The 25,882-nt window shown below is 35.9% G+C and overlaps 2 protein-coding genes across 2 annotated transcripts; both read left to right on the top strand.

The window, feature by feature from the left end:
- The first annotated feature begins 193 nt into the window (after positions 1-193).
- On the top strand, positions 194-6,311 carry LOC146157517 (alkaline ceramidase 2-like). The gene is made up of 6 exons (XM_083388234.1): positions 194-295; positions 1,091-1,211; positions 2,377-2,518; positions 3,959-4,096; positions 5,075-5,215; positions 6,125-6,311. The coding sequence occupies exons 1-6, from the start codon at positions 194-196 to the stop codon at positions 6,309-6,311; spliced, it is 831 nt and encodes a 276-aa protein (XP_083244360.1).
- Positions 6,312-15,806: 9,495 nt separating this feature from the next.
- Positions 15,807-24,739, top strand: LOC146157518 (alkaline ceramidase 2-like). The gene is made up of 6 exons (XM_083387804.1): positions 15,807-15,912; positions 17,673-17,793; positions 21,681-21,822; positions 22,291-22,428; positions 23,515-23,655; positions 24,397-24,739. Exons 1-6 carry the CDS (start codon positions 15,811-15,813, stop codon positions 24,590-24,592), a joined length of 840 nt encoding a protein of 279 aa, XP_083243930.1. The 5' UTR covers positions 15,807-15,810; the 3' UTR covers positions 24,593-24,739.
- The last annotated feature ends 1,143 nt before the right edge of the window (positions 24,740-25,882 follow it).

Raw genomic sequence — 25,882 nt, forward strand, 5'->3', positions numbered from 1 at the left:
CAATTTAATATTGCAAGTTGATTTATTTTATTATTAGCAAGTTGTGTGTTGAGTATAGGTGAAACAATAAAGTTTTGATTGTTTTAATTACCGCAATACAGATTAATACTCTTGTTAATAAATAAGTTTGACGTTAGTATTTTAACCTAATAATAAAGCTGTTCTGATTTAAGCCAAATAGTTGAACTTTAAAATGAAGCTGTCCAAGGAAATATTCGATTCACTATCTTCGGACGTTGACTGGTGCGAACCAAACTACATCCATTCATCACATATCGCCGAGATGTGGAATACTGTGAGTTAAAAATAAATGACGTTATATTGGGCTTGATTTTACTTTTGCCCACCGTATTCTTCAGTGCTTTGGGAAACAACTAAAATTAACCACATGGCTTCTACTTATGTTTTACCTTATAATAATCAAGTACAGGCCCTTTATATTTCTTCCATTTTAAGTTTAAAAAACCTACGGCAATTAGGCCAGTTTGCTAAGTTGAGTAAGATTGTTCGAAAACATTAACTAGTCCAGTAAAAAGTTTTTGCCTAATAAACATGGGTAATACGTCTTATATATTTTAGAATATATTAGGTCCGAAAATATTATAAAATATAGCACGTATAAACCATATGACACAAAGTTGATGCGAAATCACATTTGGAGTCAACAATACGTCAACTATAATAAGAATAAGATATTCTACTCTGGTGAACTACAGTGTTGTAAACAAGTCATTTTGAAATGATTTAAAACCCATTAAAGTCATTTATGAAATAATTTAACTCAAATCAAGTGATTTGAAAACTTGACTTAAGTCAGTACAGCACTATACTTACAGTTGCGTTAATATCCAGTGTTGTAAACAAGTCATTTTAAAATGATTTAAGTTCCAGTCAAGTGATTTGAAAAATAACTTAAGTCAAGTCATTTGAAAACAGTGACTTAATTACACCTAAGTCAAGTCAATGTAACTTAAGTCATTTACAATACTGGTTATTTCCCTAGCAAACTTGAAGACACACGATCAAAGCCCTATATAAACACTTGGTAACTGAAAAGAGAATAACTGCTAATTTATTTTCATCCATCCAGGTTTCAAGTTTTTCGCTGGTTCTATTCTCTCTAATCCTGATGTATCTCTTCCAAGAATACGCCACAAAAGTTCCAAACTGTCGCCACCTTAACTTTGTTTTTTTCCTGTTTCTGATTGTAGGTGCGTATAGCTGCCACAGTTTTATGTTTTGTAATACCTACACACGGACAAAATTCGCCGTTAATTTTAAAGCCTAATATTTTTACTAATCTAAAATACTTTTTAGAAATACTGTTATTAATATTGACAAACATAACTTTTTCTCAGCGGCCTATTTCTACTATACAAATTTAATTAAAAGTCTAACTTTTCTCCTGTTAGTAAGCATGTCATTTGTTAGCACGTCATTTTCAAATGACCCAAGTCCCAGTCAAGTATTTGCAAAATAAATTAAATCCAAGTCAAAGTCATGTCAAGTCAATTTCAAGTCAAAGTCATTGGCATCAAAAATAAATGGTAGCCTAACCCTAAAGTAATAAAATAAGTATCGAGGTAATTAAACTTATTTTGACGTTTACCTTAAACTATAGGTTCCAGTCGTTTTGGCAACATTTCGAAACGTTTGTAAACTGCCTCGAAAATAAAATATTCCATATGTCAAAAATATTTATTTTCTAATAAATGACTTGAGTTAAGTGTTTTGGCCAAATGTTATTTATGTTAATGTTTGCAAATAAAACAAATTGATTGCTTCATGTTTTGAGTTTATGTTACCTTTCACTCGAGCTATTGCTCATAATCGGACGAAATTACCAGCGAAATTAAAAAAAATTGGGGGCTTGATTTAAAGTTGACTTGCTCCAATTATGACTTGACTGGAACTTGCCTTGAAAAACCGGTGACTTTGGACTTGACTTGTTATTTATGCGAAAAGACTTGACTAGGACTTGAGCAATTTCGAAATGACTTAACCTTGTGGCATTCATCTAACTCAGGAGTTCTTAAACTTTTTTTACCGCGGACCCCTAAAATTTTTTTGGTCCTTGCGTGGACCACGGTAGGGAAAAATATTCAAAAATGACGTCATAAATTGACGTCACAATACAAATAAACTTAATAAATCTGCTGATTTCGGTCCAAAAATGTGAAAGTGAAATGGAGTCTAAATACATACAGTGCAAAAAATTTTGTTTTATTATTATTAATTAAACGGTTTTCTTTGAAAAAATGGAAACTTCTTAAATATACACCAATATTTCAATTAGGCGTCCATGGACCCCAGTTTAAGAACCCCTGATATAATCATTTAAAATATTACTTGAATGAACTTTAACAATTTTTTCAGGGATAGGCTCCATATACTTCCACGCAACGCTGAGTCTGTTCGGTCAATTTCTGGACGAACTCGGAATATTGTGGATTTGTTTGGCGGTTATCGCATTCTGGTGGCCGAATGAGTTGATGATAAAATCGCTTCGAAACAACAGGTTTAGGCTTAAAACATTGTCGAAAAATTCCACTTAGAGATGAAACTTTTAGAATATATAACGTTTCTTTTTTAGAATAAAAAACTTGATACCAGTGTTGCAATCAGAGTTGAATCAAATACTTTAATTCAGTTCAATAACGCTTACAATTACAATTACTCCGTTAAATGTTTCTGTTACATTACAGTTACAATTAAATTAAAAACTGTAATTATTATATCAATTACAATTTTTGGCATTAAAACTTGATTTTCTCAATATCAAAGTCAAAATTTTAGCCAAATTAGAATTACAAAGAACAAAAATGCTTCAATTTGATGCAATTACAATTTCTCCCTTAAATGTTTTAATGTACATTAAAAGCCTTAATTAATTACAAATTACAATTAATCCAACTGTGGTTGTAATCATTTAACTCAGAGGTTCCCGACGTGGGCGGTACCGCCCCCTTGTGGGCGTTGGCGAGTTACAAGGGGGCGTTTTGGGACTGTTTCTCATTTGGGGGGCGCTGAACGCACATAAGGGGGCGTTACATGAAAGTACTTATGACTATATTTTATAAAAAGATTCACATAAACATAGCAACAAACAGCACTGTAGGTAACTTTTAACCTTAAATGCCAACTTCCGTACTGCGAACTTGTAGTAGTTTCCCGACCATTGTTACGTAATAGTTGGCTTTCTTATGTAAAGTTGTTGGTTGCTCTTGCGCTTCACCGTTTTATTCGCGGTAAAATGTTTGTATATTTAAAGCAGGGGTCGCCAACCTACGGCCCACGGGCCAGGTTCGGACTGCCGCCTCTTTGACAACGAGACACGAGTCCATTTCAAATACTTTTTGACTATTTTACCTTTAACGGTCGGAAAATTTTCGCGCTTCGCGCAGAATTTGAGCTCTATTTGTTAACCGATCAAAACGTGCTGATTACACATCATAGCGACTTGCAGCCTTGGTTCTCAGGTTCTCAAAGCCCGTGGTTCTCAACCTTTTATGGCTTGCGGCACCCCTCAGAAATAATAAATAGATTGCGGCACCCCTACAAGATTTTTCCGTAAGTAACATACTGAAACAACACACATCAACTCTAAACAACGTATAGGAAGTTATAATTAGATTCATTGCACTTTAATCTTAAACAAAAAGTTGTAAGAGTTAAGCAAAAATCAGATTCTAAGAAATTGTCAAATATTTTGCGGCATCCTTGAGCATTGGAAATGGCACCTCGGTTGAGAACCACTGCTTTAAGGTTTTTTTGGCAGTTTTATTTATGTTTTTGATATACCTCACCAGGAGCGGCCACCATTTGTTGATGGCTTATTTCAAAGTTCAATGTTTAACCTTTTTCGAGTTTCGCCCTTTGTAGATTTTTTTACGCCTGTAACAGCTACAAATTCAACTTTACCAGAAAATGATTGTTTTTTTCACTTTTTTTTCACCAGGAGCGGCTACCATTTGTTGATGGCGTTGATCGGCGTCGTCACAACTTGTCTTTGCTTCATCAAACCCGAAGTAAATCACGTACTTCTCTTTATATTCGGCATTCCTGCGGTTGGTATGCTTATCCACTTGGCGCGAAGGTGAATGGTTGAATATTCCGGTTTTTAACAATCTGGTGTAGTTTAGTTTAGAAAGAACATCAAAGGTCATATAGAAGAAGGTGGCATATACTTTGAACATTTCGAATAAATCTTAAATAAATTTCAACACAGCATATTGCCATGAATTTTACATCTCGCTACCACTTCCAGCCATTAAGCTCCAATGTTAGGTTCTTGATATTCGATACAGGCTTATATGCTAGTCATTTGGGCGAGTTGGTGACCTGGTCTAGGTTTCGGCTAACAGTCCTCAGACCCGGGTTCGATTCCCGGTAAAGACAAGTACCATCTCCTTTCAATGTTTTGGCATATTTGGAAGATTACAGCCGTTCTCTCACACACACATTCATGCATTTACTCACACACATTTTGTGCAGCTTACAAAGATTAGAAAAAAATACCACAAAAGTAAATTTTCAAATAATAATATGAAACAACTAAATTCGCACATTTCAATTTAAAAGCTTTTTACTGCTAGTGATGACGCCATTTGGCCTCAAATCGGACATCCGCACTTTTGGCCAATATGGTATCAAATTTAAACTACAGTTTATTGATGTGTTAGTATATAATTAGACATTCCTATATAGTTACCAGTGTTGTAATGACTTCAGTCATTAAGTGCACTTAAGTCACTGTTTTCAAATGACTTGACTTAAGTATTTTAGAAAAATTTCTTAACTTGACATAAGGCTTTCACCCAAATGACTTAACTTAACTAGACTTAAGTCTTTTTTTGACTTATAATATACTTCGCGTTTTTGTTATTTTCAAATTAAGTTATTGCCCATAAACGGACGAGTTTACAACAGGTAATTTCTTTATGACTTGACTGGGACTTCCGCGGTATTAACAAATGACTTGATTTGAACTTAAGTCATTTCAAAATGACTTGTTTACAACACCGATAGTTACAACGAGCAACTTGATTTTTGTAATATTCCCTTACTTCTTTAGGCATAAAGACAATTACGAACTCCAAGCACTGGCCATATCCGGTTTAAACTCGTTCCTTGTAGCTGTTTCTTTCTGGATTCTCGACCAAGGCTTGTGTCAGTTTTGGCTCAACATTCACTTTCCCTATCTACACGGATTCTGGTAAGTTATATCTACACATAAAAAGCGACATGCTTTATTGTTCATATTGTATGTCGTAGTTGCTATTCACCTGTTTCGTCCGACGCACACTCGCAGGTGGCTTACACCTCGCTTCTGCGCACCTTTATATCCATCGTTTTTGCGTCGCTTGTTTCGCATCTTTTTATCATTCCTTTGTGCGACTAAAGTGTATATAAACGAGTGTAACTGATGTGGCCTTCATATCAACTGATGATGGCATGAGCATTTGCCGAAATGTTTGAACAATAAAGCATGTCGCTTTTTATGCCTATTTTGGCCGTTATTTTCACCATTAAATTTCATCCATAAGTTGTGATTTAACGTAGCGACCATATGGTGAAAACAAAAAAAGTAGGTTAAAGCGATAAGATTTAACTAATTGAAGGTAGGTATGTCTGATAATATCGGATCGGAGCCGATACCCGATTTTAAGTGGCATTCGTCCGATCCCAAATTATTACAAAAATTTCGTTCATGATTTCTGATTCACCGCAGCGACCATAATGTGAACGGTAAACTTAAAAATAGTAATTAGGTTAGAAGCCGGAGATAACTGAACTGTTAAACGCTAAATAATGTCTTGGCCTAATGAATTGGAAACATGACATTTTAACGTTTTAATTTTGTCTATTTCTTCAAAATTTGTTTTAACGCGCGTTGAGTAGGTCATGTAAAAAGGCATGTAAAAAAGGGAAAAAAAGCACAACTAACCATACCTACAGAACCGATTTACTCTTTTTGGGCGATAGACGTCTCTTGTTTATTTGAAATTACTTTGCTTGACATAGTCTACGAAAACGCCTGAAAACCGCAGCAGGGGCCAGAATGTACGTGGTCGCATTTTCTATATGTTTTCACAAAACGACACACACATTTTTTTCTCTACAGGCACATCATGATAGCCAGGGCTTCGTACCAGTCATGCGTCGCCTTTTCTTACCACTATGCCTTCACCGAGATGCAATCGTCCTGCTTAATGCCTTACCTGAAATACCGACACCTGCCTTTCAGTAGAAACCTTGGGCTTTGGTGCGTCGGATTTCAACCGAATCTTAAGGAGAAAAAGGAATTTTGAGAGTAATACAATTGCAGATTGCTTTTTCACCAGTGACAAACACATTTTTCGAATATTGTTTTTGCGTTTTACTTTCGCATATTAAGAAAATACAATAAATAATTAAATATCTATCTCATGGTTTTGTAAAATTTTACCGAACCCTGGCCGCAATCTGGTTTCACTTATTCATGTTCAACCAATGACTTGGAGTCTTTGGGTCAAAAGGTTTGAAATTAAATGTTTTATTTAAAATTTCATAACAAAAATAAGCTATTCATCCAATTTTTGCTAGTGAACGACGATATTGGTAAATAATATTTTTGTTATTTTTTAAATAAACTAATTATTGCTCAAATTTTCCAATTTTAAAGGTTTATCGATATAGTTTTTATATAGTGATTGACTTGTATTTAACTTGTTCTAAAAATGACTTGGCTGAAATTTGACTAGTACAAGTTGGACCTTTAGCTTAAAAGTTCGTTACACTTCAAAATCATAGCGCTTGCAAAATAGACTATTTCTAAGTGATAGACACACGTTTTTTCATGACTAACTAACAATTATGTGTCAAAATAGCGAGAAATAACTTCTGGGAAGGTACCTATGCTATATCTTTCTATCCAGTATAGACTTTTTCGAGAATATGTTTTTAAACAAATTAAAGTGTTGTTCGCCAAATGCAAGACAGTCTGGGTTACGGGTAAACGACTCTGAATGTGCCACATCGCTGAGGCCTTTCTACGTATACCAGATGCCCTTTTAAAGGAGCTAGTAAAAGAAACTATTGGACAGACGAACTGCTTTTGCGAGAAAGGACAGGCGATACGCGGGTGTGTAAGTCAAGCTTAGCGTATCTTAACATTTGGTGAACGGCAGTTTTTGTTGAACCTTGCAACGCCTATCTTCATAATGTCGTGAAGTCAGTTCAGTTCTACCACGTTTTGAAACAGCAAGGACGTTAGTTGTAAACGAAATACCAATGCCCCCTTTAAAACTTGGTACCAGTGTGTGGGGCTAAGGGTTTAAAATAGACGTTGGTTCGTTTTTAGTATTTTATTGATTGAGTTCAGGTGTTAATAGTTAACGCTAGGAGTATTTTTGCAACTGTTTTAAAAATGGAAGATGTTAATACACCCTCACAAAACTCCTATAGTTATGTACCGTTTGTTGTTTTGTATTTTTATTAGAAATCCAACGACAAACTTCAACCAATATTATCCAAATAGTAGCTTAAAATCCCAAGGTCAATAACGTTTAACGATTGATTAAGTGTCAGGAAAAAGCTGTTTGGTTTTCCTGTAGCATAGTTTAGTCTGCACCCGATAATGAGACATGTACAAAAACGAGGTGAGAAACTCCTATGGCCATACTCCAGCAAAGGTTTGTATGCGGGACTAATAAACCCAAATAAACGTGTTATTCTGGAAAACTACAGCAAGAGTATTGTTTTTTTCAATTCAACCAACCCTGTGTCAAAAATTCTCATGTCTTCACAAGAATTTATGGGTCATTCATGTGACCATAATCCTCACATCGCTGAAAATCCAAGGCCCAAGAGTCAAAAGACTTGTGGCTTTGTGACGTCACAAGATGGTGGTAAAATTCTGTTTGTAAATTTTTATGATTTCGTGTCTCACTGGATCTTTAGAAAAGTTTTTTTTGTAATTTGAGCTTTAATAAATTGAGAAAAACTGCCACAATTTTGTACTTGGGATTTTGTTGTTTATGATTGTAATTGTTTTGTTGTTTATTGTTGTAAATGGGAAAGAGCTTTTATGGTGTCTCGTTTTATTGTTTATCGATTTGTACAAAGGAACTTAATTGTATAATTGTGAACAAGCCATGTGCTTGGCATTTATCGAATCGCGAAGTTATTTACAAATGCAATATTTACCCTAAATATTGTAATATAGCATTGCATATTTAAACAACCACTGATATTCTTCTAATTAAGTTTTTAAACAACCCTTTAAATTACTACAGGATGATTTCTGTATCACGGTCTTACTGCTTTAGGCCATATGCCTTTCGCAGCAATAGCTTGAGTTGCGCAACCATACCTTAGCAGCCTATACCCTTGGACCACTCTTTAAATTCTCAAGAGACACTTTGCTCGAGTCTAGTGGACTTTAACTCAAAGTAAAGGATCCTAAAGCTTTTAAAATCCGTAACTTGTGCGGGAAATTGCGACAGGCTTTAGCGCTTTTTATAGACTGGCGGAGGTCGCCATCTATTGTGGTTTATGAGTTGCAGACGGTATTGATTTTTGTGAATGAATGACTATAGGTCAAAATTGTTGAGTATAGCCAGACTGATTCCTGGGTAAACCCTTGGTTTACGGATATATAATAAATGTACACTTGATATAATATGCAGTCCATGTTTAATATTGCAGGCTAGTTACTTTTTTGGCTGTCTTATTGCATCATTGATCGACAGATTCGGTGAGTCTGCGATGACTTTCGGTGTACTAATAATGATACGTAAGCCGTAAAAAAGCAGCTTGGGAAGGGCTAGATCCCAGTTGTTCTACACATATGCGTGTGTATTTTTCATTGAATGATGATTTGGTACTGTAGATCCCCTTCAACGAGTCGATGGCTTTCGGTGTACTAATGATACGTAAGCCATAATCGTTGGTTAAAATTCAGTTTAGGAAGGGCTAGATCTCAGTTGTTAACACACATATGTGTGTGTATCTTTCATTTCTATAATATATAAGTTTTTCACACTTGAAAGTTGTATAAATGTATTCCAAGTGTTATGAATTTTGAAGTTGAAAATGCGCGCGAAAATTGGAAAATATTCTTCGCGCTGTTCTGACGCAATCTAACTCAGTCATTTCACGATATGTAGAAGATCATTTTTTATTGCCCATATAATGGCATCGTAAATTCGACATAAAGGGGGTTGGCAATAAATGCTAAGTAGCATTATCACGCATATCCGGTAAATTCGTGACAGTGAAAGACCAGCATGCTATAAAAGTGCTCTTACGCTTATGCCAGTCTATTTTGATAAAAAACTATAATTGTCTTAGGTCCAACTAAAGTAGTGGTTTTTAACCCTTTGTACCCTTAGCCTCTTTATATAGTTGGCCTACACGACCGACCCGTCATATGCCGAGTTAAGGAATTAGCGCAAGTTTTAATATAATTGCGGCTACTATAACTAAGTTATAATTTCTCTTTTGGCCACCCCAAATTAATGTAATGTAGCATTTAGAACTGGTTGTTTTTAATTCATTATTGTCTACACGGTATATTTAAGTAAAATTGTTTCTTCTGAGCGTATATGGCACGCAGCGATCGTTAGAGGAATAGAATCAGTGGTGGTTCTTAAGCTGTATGCCGCGACACACTAGTGTGCCTCGAGAGATTGTTAGTTATGCCGTGATTTATTTGATTTGCAAATAGGCACAGACATCCAGTCAACTATTTGAGACTTGAATATGCACTATCGAACACAAAATTGATACAACTTAACCTTTACATATCGTTTTTCCTGTGTTAAGGGCAATTGTAAAACATTCAGCGTCTTATAAAACGTGTTTAATTTTGTTTTTATTTATTGTATTACTACTATAGCTTACATATTATGAAATTCCCCTGGGTTGTCGAAGAGCGGTATACTTCTTAATAAAAACATAATTGCCAGAAGATGTTGTTCTGTAACAAGTGTGCCGCGAAACATTGATGATGTTTAGTTTGCCGAAAGCCAAAAAAGTTTGATAACCACTGCATTATTTTGTAATCTGTCATAAAATGTTGATTTTAAGCGAAGCTGTGGAAATTTATAACCTAACTGTACAACGCACATATGAACATACGTCACATACTTTTTGGAAAGCATGTTACTGGATTATGTTTCACATGGTTTATGTTGAAACATTTACTTAAAGGTCTACCCTTGTCATTCTGACGTTTCTATGACAACCCATAGCGATTGGATAGTGTGAATTTAAAGGCAGAAAAACAATATATATAGTCCAGGTTACTAAATTCCTTCAAAATGAGATTAAGAACAACTTGCAAACGTTACTTTGGGCAAAAAAGACGTCTCTAGTATCCTGCGATTTCCAAACCATAACACTGTACTGTTCGCACATACTAGGCTAAAACATGTTTGTTCCAACTGCCACTTAGTGAAATCTAGCACAGTGGTTGGAAAAACTTTCAGACTATAAACCGTGCGAATATCAGACTGGCGTAGGCTATTCGGTGAATCACCTTTTTTCACAAAGTCGTCAATGAACGTATGGACGCACCGGTCACAGTCGAGTAATTATTACAGCCTGACCTATATGAGGTCACAGATGGTCTTTGTTGTTGTGCTGTTGACTGTGGGTTAGGTCTGAGGATGGTTTCAAATAAATCCAGTGTGGGCAGAGATTAATTCTGTGTTGAAGCGTTTACTTCCTCGTTTACAACTGAAGCCGTGTCTGCGTTTTATGCGTGGCTAACTACAAGTCCCACATGGATAGACTTGTTTGTGTTTAAAGGCTTATTTGGTGAGCAATTTAAGGTGTGTATAACTGTTAGTAAAATAGTGATTTATACAGTGTAGATTTAGTTTTAACTAGTTTATCTCGTTTTGTGGCTCATTAGCCAAAAACAAGGATTGTTAGGCAATGATTTCTGCTTTAATTGCATTTACACGCTAAGCCTTCCGCTGAATTAAGGTCAAACGGAGCAGATTATCTTGTCAATTTCATATTTGTCCTGATTTTTTTCCGTAAAAAAATTGGGTAGACTAATGAGCGATTTGATTTTTTGTCATTTGTTATCTAATAGAAGTTCGAAAACCATTTTAATTCTACGCGATACAATATAGCGCTATTTTTTTATGATATAACCCTTCAGTTTACTAGTTTTTTACTAGGTCAAAAATAACGACAAGCATAATGTTTAACATTTTCATGTATAGGCAACACAAAACCATCAATGCAATATAAGTTGTATTATTTCCTCTATGCCTGTTTTATACTCTTTTTCATTAGATAAAACGATTCTCCTGTAAACGAGCATTAAAAGAGAAATTTGACCACTATGATCAGCAATTTGAAAATGACGACCGTTTAATTACTTCCGTTCGCGCATAGCTTCCCTCTAAAGTTTAATTCCTAGACTGGCCTTTAAAATTGCGACTTGACAGCACATAGTTGCACTTAAAACGCCGTATTAAGTGCAGGTTTGGTTGGGCAGTTCACAGCAATTTAAAACAGCTGATACAGTTTAGGAATTAAGGAATCTCTCGCAGACAATAAAATGTAACAGAAAAATCCTTGTTTTCGTATCAAATGATGTTAAAACTTAATAAGAATATCAAAGCCCATACAGAAGTAGGTATCATTTTGAACGTTACGAATAACTCTTTATTCATTATAACTATGTTGAAAATGAATAAAGAGTTATTCGAAACGTTCAAAATGCTTCCTACTTCTGTATGGGCTTTGAGATTCTTATTACGTCTTACTACAACCTCCAACCATTATGCTCCAATGTTAAAACTGTTTATAAAAACAGATATAAAACATAAAATCAGTTCTTGAAATTTTACAGAAATACATATTCTGCTTTTTATGAATAGGCAATCTAAAACAGGCGAACGAATTAAAATCTAAAACAGGTGAAAAAAAAAGGTTTACTCGTGTTTATTTTTCGACCAAATTATAAGTAAATAAACTGTATACCCGCAATTTTGTTTGCTTATTGGTCGGGTGTAAAATTAAGAGCGAAACAGGTTGAAAACTAACCTTGACGTTTAAGCATTTCGTTTTATTTAGGTTAGTATATTTAAACTGGCGAACTTTCATTAGGAAATAGCATCGGAATACAAGACGAAAGACCAAACCTTTGACAATCAAGACTCGTTCGAATCAGATTTTTTTGGGGTTAATGTCATTTGTATTTTAACTTAAAAAAAAAGGAAATAATTTCGGTTAAAATTTGGTGTAAAATTAAGACCAAAACAGGTTGAAAGCTAACCTTAACGTTTATTTTACTTACTGTATTTATACCAGTGGATTTCATTGGGGACTAGTAACGAAAACAAACAAATATCTGACAATTAGGACTCATTCATTTTTTTGAATAATGTTACTTGTATTTTAACAATTCAATTGTTATCTTAAACTTATCTTATTGCAGTCGAATTTTATTCTCATATAATTTTCCGCCAAAACCTAAATTGTATGACGTAGAGCCGCTTGCTCTTTGTGTGCTACGTCATAATTTCAATAGTCATTCTTGCGTCATCTCTCATTGCAGCGAACCATTTCCGGCCGTGGTGCAATAAATATGTTCATCTTTTACAAGCCTTTCGAAACGGGAAACAACAGCCGATGTTATCTTTTTATAGCAGCATTAAAGTCTTAACTGTGTGGCGCAACATCAGCTGCCTTCACAGTTCACGCGAAAAAGCCATTTCAAGCCGGAAAAAAACACAACAAAAATTGATTAAATGCCTCGAGGGCAAGAAATTTTTACGCAAAACTTTTTGACTGAAATTTGACGTCACTGCCCGGGGTACTGACGTTTTTTTTATTTGACCTAATAAAGCAGGATTTTGCCAAAGCTTTCCAATATTGAAATACAATTTGTCCTGATTTCCTAGATTTAGAATGAATAAAGATTAACGTATTACAGAGTACGCATTTCAACTACTGTGGTTCAACTTCGAAACGCCAATGTTTTCAAGCGAATTGTTTACAGATAGGCCTAATTCCCCATTGACACTGAATCTAAGAGAAAGCGTTGGTTTCCTAATATTTTACTGATTCGTCATTACGTTTTAAAAGTCGCTCAGACGAGGGTTTACCATTTTATAGGCCTGCAAACCGTTTCATTATATCGATTTAAACAAGATTTTTCAGAGTAAAGACTGCCTATAAGCGTATTTGTTCAAGCAATGACGCAGTTAGCTGTTCCATTTTGCATTAGTTTGATATTTGAGTATCAAAATGAAAAAGACAGTTGTGGAAATTGCTGAAGGCTTACTTTATGACGACTACTCAAAACATCTTTGTGTGCCCCCGGTTTGGCAAACTCTGGCCTATACAATCTGCGAAGCGACAAATTTACCTAAAAAGACTTTGTTTTAACAGAAACGTTATATTTCCCTTTCTAGGGTGATTTAAGGTTTAATTTGTCAACAAATGTCACGCGGTTCCTACACAAAAATACAAATAGAGGTAATTTGTATACATATAGATTATGCGATAAATATAAAACGCATATTATTATTTCCTCGACGACTGCCACCGACAATGTTACTGCGCGTGTTTGATCCTAAACTGCGGCCCGCTTACAGTTAATTGCCCTCATTGTAAGGCGCCGTATATTCGGCTGCGTCAGGCATTCGGACGGTCGGTCGATAAAAACGGCCGAACGTGGAATCGTGGATGTTGAATTAAGGGCGCAGACCACATTTGCCATTGCTAGCAACAGCTGTGCGTAGTTGATCGCGGCAGAGGCAAAGTCTAGAAACAAAACGATTGCATTTGGAGCATAATGACTTGAGGTTGTGGTTAGATGTGGAATGAATATCAAAGCCCATACAGAAGTAGGTGGCATTTTGTAAAGGTTTTGAAAAAATCTCAAAATGATGGTTGGAGGTTGTAGTTAGACGTACAATGAAAATAAACGACCATATAGAAGTAGGAAGCATTTTGAACGTTTCGAATAAATTATAAGTGAAAGGTTGGAGGTTGTAATTGGACGTAGTAAAAATACCAAAGCCCATACATAAGTAGGAAGCATTTTTTAAACGAGAATGAATAGATATCAAACCTTACACCAAAGTTCATGACTGCATGGGTAGCATTTTAAAACGTTTCAAATAAACCCTAAGGTAATAGATGGACGTAGAATGAATAATAAAGCCTATAACCCTATACAGAAGTAGGTAGCATTTGTGAACTTTTCGAATAAAATCACTTTGTTAACTTTTTAAAAGGCTAAGTTGTAGTTAGACGTAGAATGAACACCAAAGCCTATGATGAATAACGTATATCATTCTGCGAACTTTTCGAATAAATCTCAGTTTGTTTTCAAAGTGTTCATTTTGTATGGACTATAAATATTCATCCTTCGTCTGAAACGGTGTCGGTTTATAGGCTTGAATTGGCCACCGCAGCTCTTCACAGACACGCAGACAGCTATACAGATTGCGGTTTAAAAATTGGGAAATTGGAAATGAAACTCCCAGCACGCGTCTGGTATATTCACTAGAAGGGAATTCACTGTCTAGGTGCTTTTTAGGAGTTCGGTTCCCCTTTAAGTTGTCGTGCGTGATAACATATGCTTTCCACTTTGTTTACTGTTTGTATATCACTGGTTGGGGTTTAACCTTGAGGTGCTTTTACGCAAGATGTTTTAGTCTTAAATTGGTGCTCGTTTTCGAGGGTCCAATTTTGTTTAGTCCATGTATGGTCGCTAGTCGGTACTTTACCTTTAAGTTGCTTTTACGCAAGATGTTTTAGTCTTAAATTGGTGCTCGTTTTCGAGGGTTCAGTTTTGTTTAGTCCATGTATGGTCGCTATAGTCGGTACTTCACCTTTAAGTTGCTTTTACGCAGTTCGTGTTTGCTTTCAGTTGGTGTGCGTGTTGTACAGTTTCGCTGTTCTTAAGTTTCGAATATTAGCTTCAGTCATGACTTTACCTTGTGTTCCATACCAGTAGAAAAGTTGGATTGACCTAAAAGGGTTTACATATAAAGGTGTTTTTCATATGTGGTGTTATTTGGTTAATGGTTAAGTATTACTTAGTTGTGTCTACATTCGCTAGTTGCGAATTTCATGTTGGTGTAATTTAAGACAGTTTCTTTTCGCCGTAAATTGTAAGTTTATATATAGCTACCCTTTATTTTGCAAGCTGTTTTATATCTAGACATTCGCAAGGGCCGGCGTAATAACACGGATATGTAAAAATTGAAAACATTTTGTACGCGTGTATTTACGTACGTTTTCCTACAAAACGGACATAATATCATACGTGCGAAAAAGCTCCCTAAAAATGTCAACAATCCTTACGACTGAACAAGTTCAATATTTGCAATAGCATTAACGCCCGGCGCCTTTATTCCACATTTTGAGATATCCGCCTCGTTTCGTTCATGTTATACACTTTTGGTCGTTTTTTTACTTGCAAAAACACAGCTGTTGAAATGCACATAGCAACAGTTATTATTTAGTTGCAACAATGTAGTTGAAAAGTGCAGTTAGCGCTAGCTTTGTCCATTTTGAGTAAATTTCACCCTTTTGTTTTGTAATGCACCCAACATAGCTCTTTGTACGGTTATTAAACAGCTTAAAATTCAACTAAAGTTTTTCTATTTAAGCGCTCTACTATATGACGGAAAGCGTTACGTACAGCTAACAGCGATATTCCTTTTATGAGAGCATTGGTGGTTTTATGAATCTATGCGGTTTAGTGCAAACTATTTCAACTTGTCTTTTTGTAGCTCTCCGGACTTAAAACTCATAAAATACTTCTCCCGAAATCCTGAAAGTTCTGAAATGAAGTTGTCCCACGAAATCTTCGAGTCACTATCTTCGGACGTGGATTGGTGCGAACCAAACTACATCCATTCATCACATATCGCCGAGATGTGGAATACTGTGAGTTTTTAATGCTAAAACGGTTTATCGCTTTCTTTTGATCGTAATTTGTGATAAAAAGAATTGCAAAGCCGAAAAGGTCAAGTAAATCGACATTATCTTGATTACAACGTTTCGATACGAGCTTGCATCATCTTCAGTTAATGTAACTGTAAACTGAGAAGTAATTTAAGCATCATTTTTAAAAGATGGGACGCAATTCTTATCAGTCTGAGTTTCTAAAGTTAGAGCATCAATGAGCACCTTCACTCCCCAGGTTTATAAGTGATGCTTGACTTATTTTCAGTCACATCAACTGAAGATGATACAAGCTCGCATCGAAACGTCTTAATCAAGATGCTGTCGATCTACTCGACCTTTTTGGCTTTGCAATTTATTATCAAGCTATATTACAGATCCGTGCATAGTGTACACAAGTTTGTTTTTCACTAACAGTAGAAAGCCGTTCGAGCGGACTAATTTTGCTTTTTTTAAGGGTGGCGTCCTAGTATTCATCTGAATGAAATAGCAAGTATCGGATAGTGCCACTTTGCAAGCTGTTGTCGCCACCGCCTTCGCAGTACTCAGTCAGCACTCGGAACAGCTGGTTAGCTTTGCTCTTGACTTAAGGGTAACCCTTGGTCGGTGTATGGCACTTTTAACCGGCGGTACGTCGAGGACCATTTGAAACTTGGGGAACGGAAATAAAGCTTGAAAACGTTCAAGGCCAGAGGCACTTGACAGTTCCAGATTGCACCATTGCCCGAAGTTCAGTAAAACCTCGGAAAGAGCTCACTTAGAACTGAAATTATACTTTGTATTAAAAGCTGGTTAAAATATAACGCTTAATCCAATCTTACCCCAAGGGAACTAATCATACAATAATGATTCAAAGGTGGTTATTGTTGGTTTGCCTTGAGAAAACTTGCAGGTCGTATTAGGAATCAGGTATGTTCGATACTTGATACTTTATTACGATACCCGATATTTTGGACAAAAATATCGCGGCCCGGTAATAAATGACGTCATTGCTATGCTCCAACAAGCAATATAGGTTAAATTGAAGCATTCAAAGTGATTTTTTCCACGTTATTAAGGCAAAAAACATACTGTTGCTACCAGTGCATTGTATGATTAAAAAAAAGCTATTTGTGATACCTCAGTATCAGGACTCAAGATGTAAGTGCCGGAAAAGCTTCTTTTAAATATTGCTCCAGAATTTTGCTTAGAGTTAAGCAGTTCAGTTACCTCCAGTTGTTAGCCTGCTATAGTTTTACATAAATTTACCTTTCAAGTTTGTTGCGTGATGGTAACAAGGAATGACTGAATCAAAAACTTTGAAAATCAATAAAAAATGACTTAGGCAATTTGGTGATGAGATGCTATTCAGCATTTGCCATTAACAGTTTGCGGCCTTTTCAGGTTCAAAACTTGCTATTGATCATGCGCACTTGGAACTTAGATTAACTATTAGGCAAAGCAAGGCCGTGCCTCAAGAAAATTGGTTTACACAGAGTTTTATTTTTAAATTTTGCGTTGGGACGCAGATCATGGCTGAAATTTCAATGTTAGTTTGGCATCGATACCACCCTAGTATCGGACGAGTACCGATACCACTTGGCGTCGGGTATCGGCTCCGATCCTATTCTATCGGACATTCCTATTAGTAATATTTTGGCTGCAAAACGGCCTCTAGCTATATTAGGCTCCAATTTCCTTCTCCTATTTTCAACTAAACATGTTTTACCTGTAACTAAAAAATGCGAATTTGTTTGGTTCAGGTTTCAAGTCTGTCGCTGGTCCTAACTTCTCTAGTTCTGATGTATCTCTACCAGGAATACGCCACAAAAGTTCCAAACTGCTGCCACGTCAACTTCGTTTGGTTCCTGCTTCTGGTTGTAGGTGCGTATAGCTGCCACAGTAATATTGTTTGTTTTTGACTTTTTAGGATGCGTCACATGCTTTCTGTTCGATTATAAATTGTTACATTTTGTATATCGTGGCCGATAACGACATTACATATTCTACTGTAGATCAGATTCAAGTCAGGTCATTTCACTAATTACTTAAGCACCAGTCGAATATTTTGTTGTTTAAAAAGGCAAGTTAAGTTTTTTTTTTCCAAAACTTTGGACGCTTACTCAATTTAATTGAGGTTTGTTTCACCAAAGTGCAATATCGTGACAGCAAATACTTTCTTATTAAGAGCGAAAATATATGATTTAGAATTAGGGTCAACTACTACTAATTAATTTAATTACAACGCGAGCCTTTCCCGCCAAAACGATTTTTTCGAACTATTTTTGAAGACTATAGTGGATGTTGGAAATGAATAAAGAGTTATTCGAAACGTTCAAAATGATACCTACGTCTGTATAGGCTTTGATATTCTTACTACGTCTTACTACAATCAAAACATTATGCTCCAAAGACCAGTTGATTTGTTGAAAAAATAGGGCTAAAATTAAATAAACTTAACAAGCCACTTTAGTCGAGTCATTACAACAGTGAATATTCCGGCTTAAATTTGCTCCAATTTTTTCCTGGTGTCAAACAAAAACACGTCAAGCAACCTCGAGGATTAAAGCTATCGGATTTCGATTTGTCCGAGAACGTTGGTCAGCGTAATTTGCGGCAAAGAGCTTGACCGCTTGACCGTTTGACCGCACATATGCTCGGGCGATCATCAAGCAAGTTTACCATTATTTCGGCGTGCTAATTGCGGCCTACTCATCGCTTATGGCCGATCATATGTCGCGTGTATATGGGCGGTCAATCTGTGTCATTTGGGGGTACTAGGATTCAGCTGTTACTAGGAGGGCTACGAAGTCGGTATTAAGTGATAAATGTAGGGGCCAATGAGCTTTAAACCCTCGTTTAAAATCGGTTAACATTGTCTTTAAAAATGGAAAATAAGTTTCGAAAAAGCTTAGTTCCAAATCAAGTTAATTGCTAAATAACACATGTTCAATTTTTTTTTAATAGCATGAAAATAAGTGTTCTAACGCATTCGATTCTAGGCAATTATAGACAAACTGCTTAATGTGTAAACATTTAGTTGTATATGAAACGAATTTATTTTATACGTTGAAGTTAAGTCAAGGTATTTGGTAGCAAATAAGGTTAATTTGCCCAAAGTCATCTGCCATGTCAAGCAATTTCAAAACATTTACTAAAGTTGTTATACAGTTGCCAAAACACTGTACGAACATTTCTAATTCAAGAGAAAACATTTTTCTAATTTCTTTTCGTTTAGGACAGCCTTTCTTAGCCTGGGGTAAATTTTCTCGTTTTAGGGGGCAAATGAGCTATCAATCAAAATATCCACATCAGCTGACAGGACAGAAAAAGTGTGCAAGCCGTAGGTATTGGTGGCCTACTTCTCTAGTTCAGATTAACTGCTAATTTGAAGTTAGCCTATAGTAGCCTATTAATTCTTTATCATCTAGTGTCGGTAACATTATTTTTCGCGATGATAGCTATTTTAGTTAATTGGCAACATCCTAATCTCTTAGTATCTTCATTGTTACATCATAACTGATATAAATTGCTACTCGTTATTTAAAAAAAATAGAACCATTTTATATATTGGGGGAAAATCTGATATTCATCCTTGTTAAAAGGGTAAAACATACAAAAAAGGGTAAAAACCCCTGGTTTAGGACATCGATCGGCAATTCTTTGCCGGTTGTGCTCAAATTTCAATACAATTTGCCTATTTCCTTGAACCGATTGCGCCGATGCATTAAACGCGACTGTTTTTTGGTCATTTCCTTGCTTTAAAATTAACGCGGAAATGAAGAGCCAAGACGAGCGATCAATAGGTTGTCTGAAAATCGTTATTAGTGCTGCGCCATATTTTCACCTAAATTAAAACTTAAGCGTGCACGTAACTTTTGCATTTTCGTTTAGTTAAAATCAGGGAGTCAAACCTGACCCGGATCAGAACTTTATGTACCGGTTTTGAACCGTACCGAACCGAAACCCGTTTTTGTAAGATTTTAAGGAGCCGAACCGGAACCGACAATTTTTTTTCAGATATTTTAATGATGAGCTGCTCTCTTTTTAATACGTCACGAAACTTAGATTTAATGCGGGTTAAAATTTATTAAATGTACAGTTGTTGACCAACATTTTTAGATTTAACGCAACTTTAATTGTATCCGAACCAGAACTTTATGAACCGGTTTTGAAATAACGACAGTCGAACCGGAGCTGAACAGGAGCTTTTAAATTGCTCGAAACTGGAACTGAACCGGATTCCGACAAAATCCTTGAACCCGAACCGAACCTGAACCGGAAAAGTCAAACGGTTCGACTCTCTGGTTAAAATAGTCAAAACTTGGCATGGCATCGCAGAGGTGGCGGGATTGATAATTTACATTGGTGGGCTGATTCGACCCGCGAGCCGAAGGTTACACAACCCTGGTTTATGACTGCCAGAAAAGCGCATTACCCTGCTACTATTGTAGCTTATTATCAGCCCAACTTTCACTGTATCATCGTAAATCGCCACGATTTAGAAAACTGATTAAAGTGTGTCAAAGGTCGCCGAGTCTCATTTAATTATTATTGCATTCGCATCATGTATCGTGACAACCGTGCACACGACTTGCAATCCATTTCGGTGAACTAATACCTGTATTGCCAGGAAACATGTAGACCCAGACAGACTGGTGGATAGGTCGGGAAAGTGCCATGCAAATATGTTCGCGATCATTTTGTGTTCTTATTTGTGGTAAATGACTAATTTACGTTCAACTTTTTTAAATGTTTCGTAATCATCGTCTAGAATTTATTCGCATACTGGTTAGAACATTTTATGGAAATAATTAGTGCATTTTTATGGAGTTGTTTTTATTGTATTTTAATATCTAAGGGCACTTGGTATCAAGCTGCTATATTGACTTTTCCGTGATGTTTTCAGAAAGGTTATTCTTGTAAATATTTACAATGTAAATATATATGTTTTATTAGCAGTTGACTTAAACTTAAGTCATTGACTTGACTTACGTGCACTTAAGTCACTGTTTTCAAATGACCTCAATCAAGTCTTATGAACAAAATGACTTGGGTTGAAATGAAGTGTTTTCATTAAGATGTTTAGTTTAGAAAATTGAATTATTTATCTAATTTTTTGCACATAAAACAATTTGCTCGCTACATGTTGCGTTTATGTTATTTCCTACTTAAGGTATTGCTCTTAAACGGACGAGTTTACCGTTTTATTTCCATGACAAGGGCTTTACTTGAAGTTGACTTGACTGGGAATTAATTTGGGCAATCGGGGGCTTGGGGCACGTAGGGGTCTTGGGGATTTCCCTCAACGTTAACTTGCGCGTCGCACAAAAGCCATTGTTTGTCGAAGCGAGCAACGAACAAACATAATCCAAGCGATGTTTATTTTAAACCGGAACGAAAATGTTTCAGGGCGAGGATTAAGTTAGATCAATTGTAGGGAAATTATTTTTTACGCTGGGCCAAATGGGTATCAAAAAATATCGATTTCAAATAATTTTCAATTTAAAAAAAAAATCGATTTCAAATAAAAATGCAAAAATACCGCTGTTAGCAAAACAGTCAAGCTTTGGACTTTTTATTTCTTTTGTTTCAGTTGAAAACATTAATTGGCAAACAATACTTGGAATTCAGTTATTTTACAAATGACTTGACCCGGACGACAGTAATTTCAAAATGACTTGTTTACAACCCTGATTAATAGTCATGATAAAAATCGCATACCTTACTGATAATGCTGCCCTTTTAACACATAGCGTTGATTTTTTCAGGGATAGGCTCCATATACTTCCACGCAACCCTGAGTCTCTTCGGTCAATTTCTGGACGAACTCGGAATTCTGTGGGTTTGTTTGGCGGCTGTAGCTTTCTGGTGGCCGAACGAGTTCATGATTAAATCGATGCGAAACAACAGGTTAAAAGCAACATTACACTGTATACAGAATACATAAATTATACTATAAGAAGATCTCGTTAAACCTAATAACAATTCCCAAATATACTTAAATTACTAACACATGGGAAATGTATTTCTCAGTATATATTTGTTTTATTCTCTGGAACAGTTTTTTTTTTTGAAATCAGAGTACGTGGTTTTGGGGGGTCAACTAGGGTCTAATTAAAATATTGACATAAAATTAATAAAATTAAATTTCCTAAATGAACGGTTTAATGGTAAAAAAGCAAAAATCTGACATCGTAAAAAAAAGCTAAATTGCTTTAGCCCATTTTTTCCACGTCTGAAATGTTTTTTAAAAAACCAAAATCGCGCAGTTTTAAAGCATATATTTTCTAGTTTTGCCCATTGTTTTTTTCACGCTTGTAACCACTACAAATTCAACTTTACCAGAAAATGATTGGTTTTTTCACTTTTTCTCAACAGGAGCGGGCACCATTTGTTGATGGCTTTTATCGGCGTCGTCACAACTTGTCTTTGCTTCATCAAGCCCGAAGTTAATCACGTCCTGCTCTTCATATTCGCCATTCCTGCCGTCGGAATGATGATCTACCAGATGCAAAGGTAAGACCGCTGATACACATTTACAGTGAATCACGTAAGGTCGTAAACCACAGCGATATAACGTTAAAACAGTGGTTCTTAACCGGGTGCCGCGGCACATTTGGGTGCCATTTCTAATGCTCAAGGGTGCCGCGAAATATTTGAGAATCTTTAAGAATCTGATTTTTGCTCAACTCTTACAAGTTTTTTTGTAAAGATTAGAAGGGATTAAATCCAATTATAACTTCCTACGTTGTGTAGAGTTGATGTGTGTTGTTCCAGTTTATTGTGACATTCTAGTAAATTACCGTCGGAAAAATATTGTAGGGGTGCCGCAATCTATTTGTTATTTCTGAGGATTGCCGCTAGCCATTAAAGGTTGAGAAACACTGCGTTAAAGAATGAGTTTTGGAGATAAACAGTTTTTTTAAATGGTTCCTTTGGGTTCGTGTTTTAAGCAGTCCACGAAGACCTAGCATGAAATCTTTATGTATAATTTAAAAACTTGAATAATTTTTTTTAAAGAAAAGAGTATAATTGACAAAAAACGCTTTGACATCCTTTTCATAAAATGTGTTAGACTACATTTCAGTTCAGTAAATCGGTGCTCGTCCGATGCTAATCCATTTAAACACAGATCTTAATTTCACAACTATGCATTTTTTATTGGAACTGTGTGGCAACCCTCTATGTCTATACCAGTGCTTCTCAACCTTTTTTCGCGGAAACCCAAATATTAACATAAGTTTGACGGCTGAACTTTTACGACCCAATTGTTTTTTTCTTGTAAGCGAAATAAAAACTATATCTTCATGCAAGCGAACAAAAAATAGGCATTAGCATGAAGAATTTCCAATTTTAATATTTATTCTAAGACATTATTTCTATTGCTTCCTTAATTTTGTTAATTGATAAATGTGACTAGCGGTCGGCGACCCAACCAAATCATACAGCGACCCAATTTGGGGTCGCTACCCATAGGTTGAGAAGCACTGACTTGTACCCTTCACGAGCTCACGCAAAGTTAGCGATACAACACAATACGTTAAAATATACTTTTAAAGGGAGATAGTATCCGCTAACTGGAGTTCTGTTATTCTTCCGCAGGCACAAAGGCAACCAAGAATTCCAATCCGTGGCCAGATCCGGCACCAGTTCGTTCCTGATCGCATTTTCCTTTTGGCTTCTCGACCGAGGATTGTGTCAGTTTTGGCTCAATGTACACTTTCCCTATTTACATGGCTTCTGGTGAGTTTGTAAATAACAACACACTGAAATTTAGTGTTTCTTATCCTATGGTTGCGACCCAAATTGGGTGGCTGTTTGATTGTGTATAGGGTCGCCGACTACAGTTCTTCACATGGTTAAGTTTATTGAGTTTGGTTCTAAGAAAGATTTCTCCAAAACTTCAGAATATTGCGGACGCAATACAAATAAATGGCATATGTTGAGGCTTCGTTGCTATTCTTGCGCCTAATACTCGCCGAATAAAAAGGTTGTGAAACACTGCACTAAATCGACGGGTAAAATAATAGATGACTCGAATATTATTAAATAAAATTTTATGCGTGTTTTGCCCGTTATAGATTATTGTGTTTCTCTGAAATTTTTTCGAATTATATTTATTTTTTTAAGTATCTCTTTTCCGCCGTCTAGCGGTTGATGTATTTTTATCTTTTAAAGCGGACAAGCAACACATTTTATCTCATCACTCATGTTACATACAAACAAGTACGGTATTTTTGTTTGGTGTCGATTTGGAAATAAATGTGCCCAAACCACGGAAAATCGCCTAATACTTTGCGAACTTTTACCCTTGCGAAATATGCCACAACAAAATGTACTTTTAATTTTCGATTTTTTTTTTAATTTTAGTTAATTCTAGGTTTTTTACGAGCACTTATACAATAATATGACCGATTTAGGAACTAGTTTCGTAGATTTTCGCGTTTCTAATTTTAACTAAAGAAATGCAATTTTTCTCTTCAGGCACCTAATGATATCCAGGGCCTCGTACAAATGTTGCGTCGCATTTTCCTACTGCTACGCTCTCAAGGAATCATCGTCGTGTTTGCCCTACCTCAAATACCAGCACTTGCCTCTGAGTAAAAACCTGGGCCTCTGGTGCGTTGGATTTCAGCCAAAGCGGAACGAAGAAGATTTTAAGCAAGAAAGTTGGTACTGAGAGAGTGCTGCTGCCGTTTTGCGACGGTCTTCCGTGACTTTTTCTTTGCTTATTTATTTGCTTGGCTCGAACTTGCGTTTTTTTGTGCTTTTTATCGCCTACATGCAATACACACGCAATGACTGTTAGGTCAAGCGGTTTTTTTTAAATATTTTTTGCCGACAAACTTCGTTTTTTAAAGAAAGTAACCTGAGAAACAAAGTGTGCTTTGACTTTAAAAACGTTTAAGAGAATTTGACTGGTTTCAAAACCGTACAGTTTTGTAATGTGTACATAACAGATACATCTAGTTCCCTTACTCTTTACTTGTAACTTAATTTTAGTACTTGTAACTTAATTTTGGCAAGGCGAAAATTAAAAAAATAAAACGAATTGAACGATGAAACCCAAAGTTTACGATAATGTTATTGCGTGCTTTTTTGCTTTTACTCTCCGTTTTTAATTTATTTTAATTTTTTTTAATTTATTTCAATTGTTTCGTCAGTGTTATATATTTTAATAAGCGACGATTAAAAACTGCGGTAGCAAAAAGTTCACCGAAAATTATTTACGAACACCCTAACAAATATGCTTCCACGTGAACCCAATCTAACGTAATCTGTTGCTGTAAACCAGTTGTTATCAAACTTTACAGCTTACATTTACTCAGAAATAAAATCGCAACACACTTTATCATAGCAATACTATTATAAGACGTTGTAAGAATATTACATACAGAAGTAGGTGGCATTTTGAACGTTTCGAATATGACATCCACCTTAATACACGGCAAGGAATTTAATACTGCTGTAGTGGTTTAAGTCAATGACTTAAGACTTGAGTCACTGTTTGTAAACCTTTTGTATTTTTTGTATTTTGGGTCAAATGACTTCGCCATACACTTGATCCACTATTATAAACGACAAGAAATTTAGTAAAATCGTTATATTATATATCAGTTACGGATCTTGCAAATTCATAATTATTTTTGTCCGACCCCGGCCAAATGTGAAAGTTTGTCGAGTCCCGAGACCGGCTCTTACTCTACAGCCTGTGCTTCACCCATTTACGTAACTAAAGTAACGTTGATATCTTGCAATCCACTTATAGGGGTTTCGTATAACTCATCCACTCACAATACATGGTTGGAAAATACAGTATATACACTGTACAGTTATAGTTTGAGCCTTATCAGTTTTTAAATTTGGTACTGCGCATGCGCACGAGAGACTCGGGACTCGGGTAGTTTTACGTAAGTCTCGACTCCGACTCGACAGCCCTCATTCTGAGGCGTTGTCGAAAGTTTTACCG

This window comes from Ascidiella aspersa, chromosome 4 (assembly GCF_963924565.1).
Source record: "Ascidiella aspersa chromosome 4, kaAscAspe10.2, whole genome shotgun sequence".
NCBI lineage: Eukaryota > Metazoa > Chordata > Ascidiacea > Phlebobranchia > Ascidiidae > Ascidiella > Ascidiella aspersa.

What these genes read in the sequence shown, in the direction of transcription:
- LOC146157517 (XM_083388234.1), top strand. Translation starts at nt 194, where the DNA reads ATGAAGCTGTCCAAGGAAATATTCGATTCACTATCTTCGGACGTTGAC. An exon ending in TCGCCGAGATGTGGAATACT is followed by an intron (nt 296 to 1,090) that starts GTGAGTTAAAAA and finishes TCATCCATCCAG; the next exon opens with GTTTCAAGTTTTTCGCTGGT. An exon ending in AAATCGCTTCGAAACAACAG is followed by an intron (nt 2,519 to 3,958) that starts GTTTAGGCTTAA and finishes TTTTTTCACCAG; the next exon opens with GAGCGGCTACCATTTGTTGA.
- LOC146157518 (XM_083387804.1), top strand. Translation starts at nt 15,811, where the DNA reads ATGAAGTTGTCCCACGAAATCTTCGAGTCACTATCTTCGGACGTGGAT. An exon ending in ATGATCTACCAGATGCAAAG is followed by an intron (nt 22,429 to 23,514) that starts GTAAGACCGCTG and finishes ATTCTTCCGCAG; the next exon opens with GCACAAAGGCAACCAAGAAT. An exon ending in CCCTATTTACATGGCTTCTG is followed by an intron (nt 23,656 to 24,396) that starts GTGAGTTTGTAA and finishes TTTTCTCTTCAG; the next exon opens with GCACCTAATGATATCCAGGG.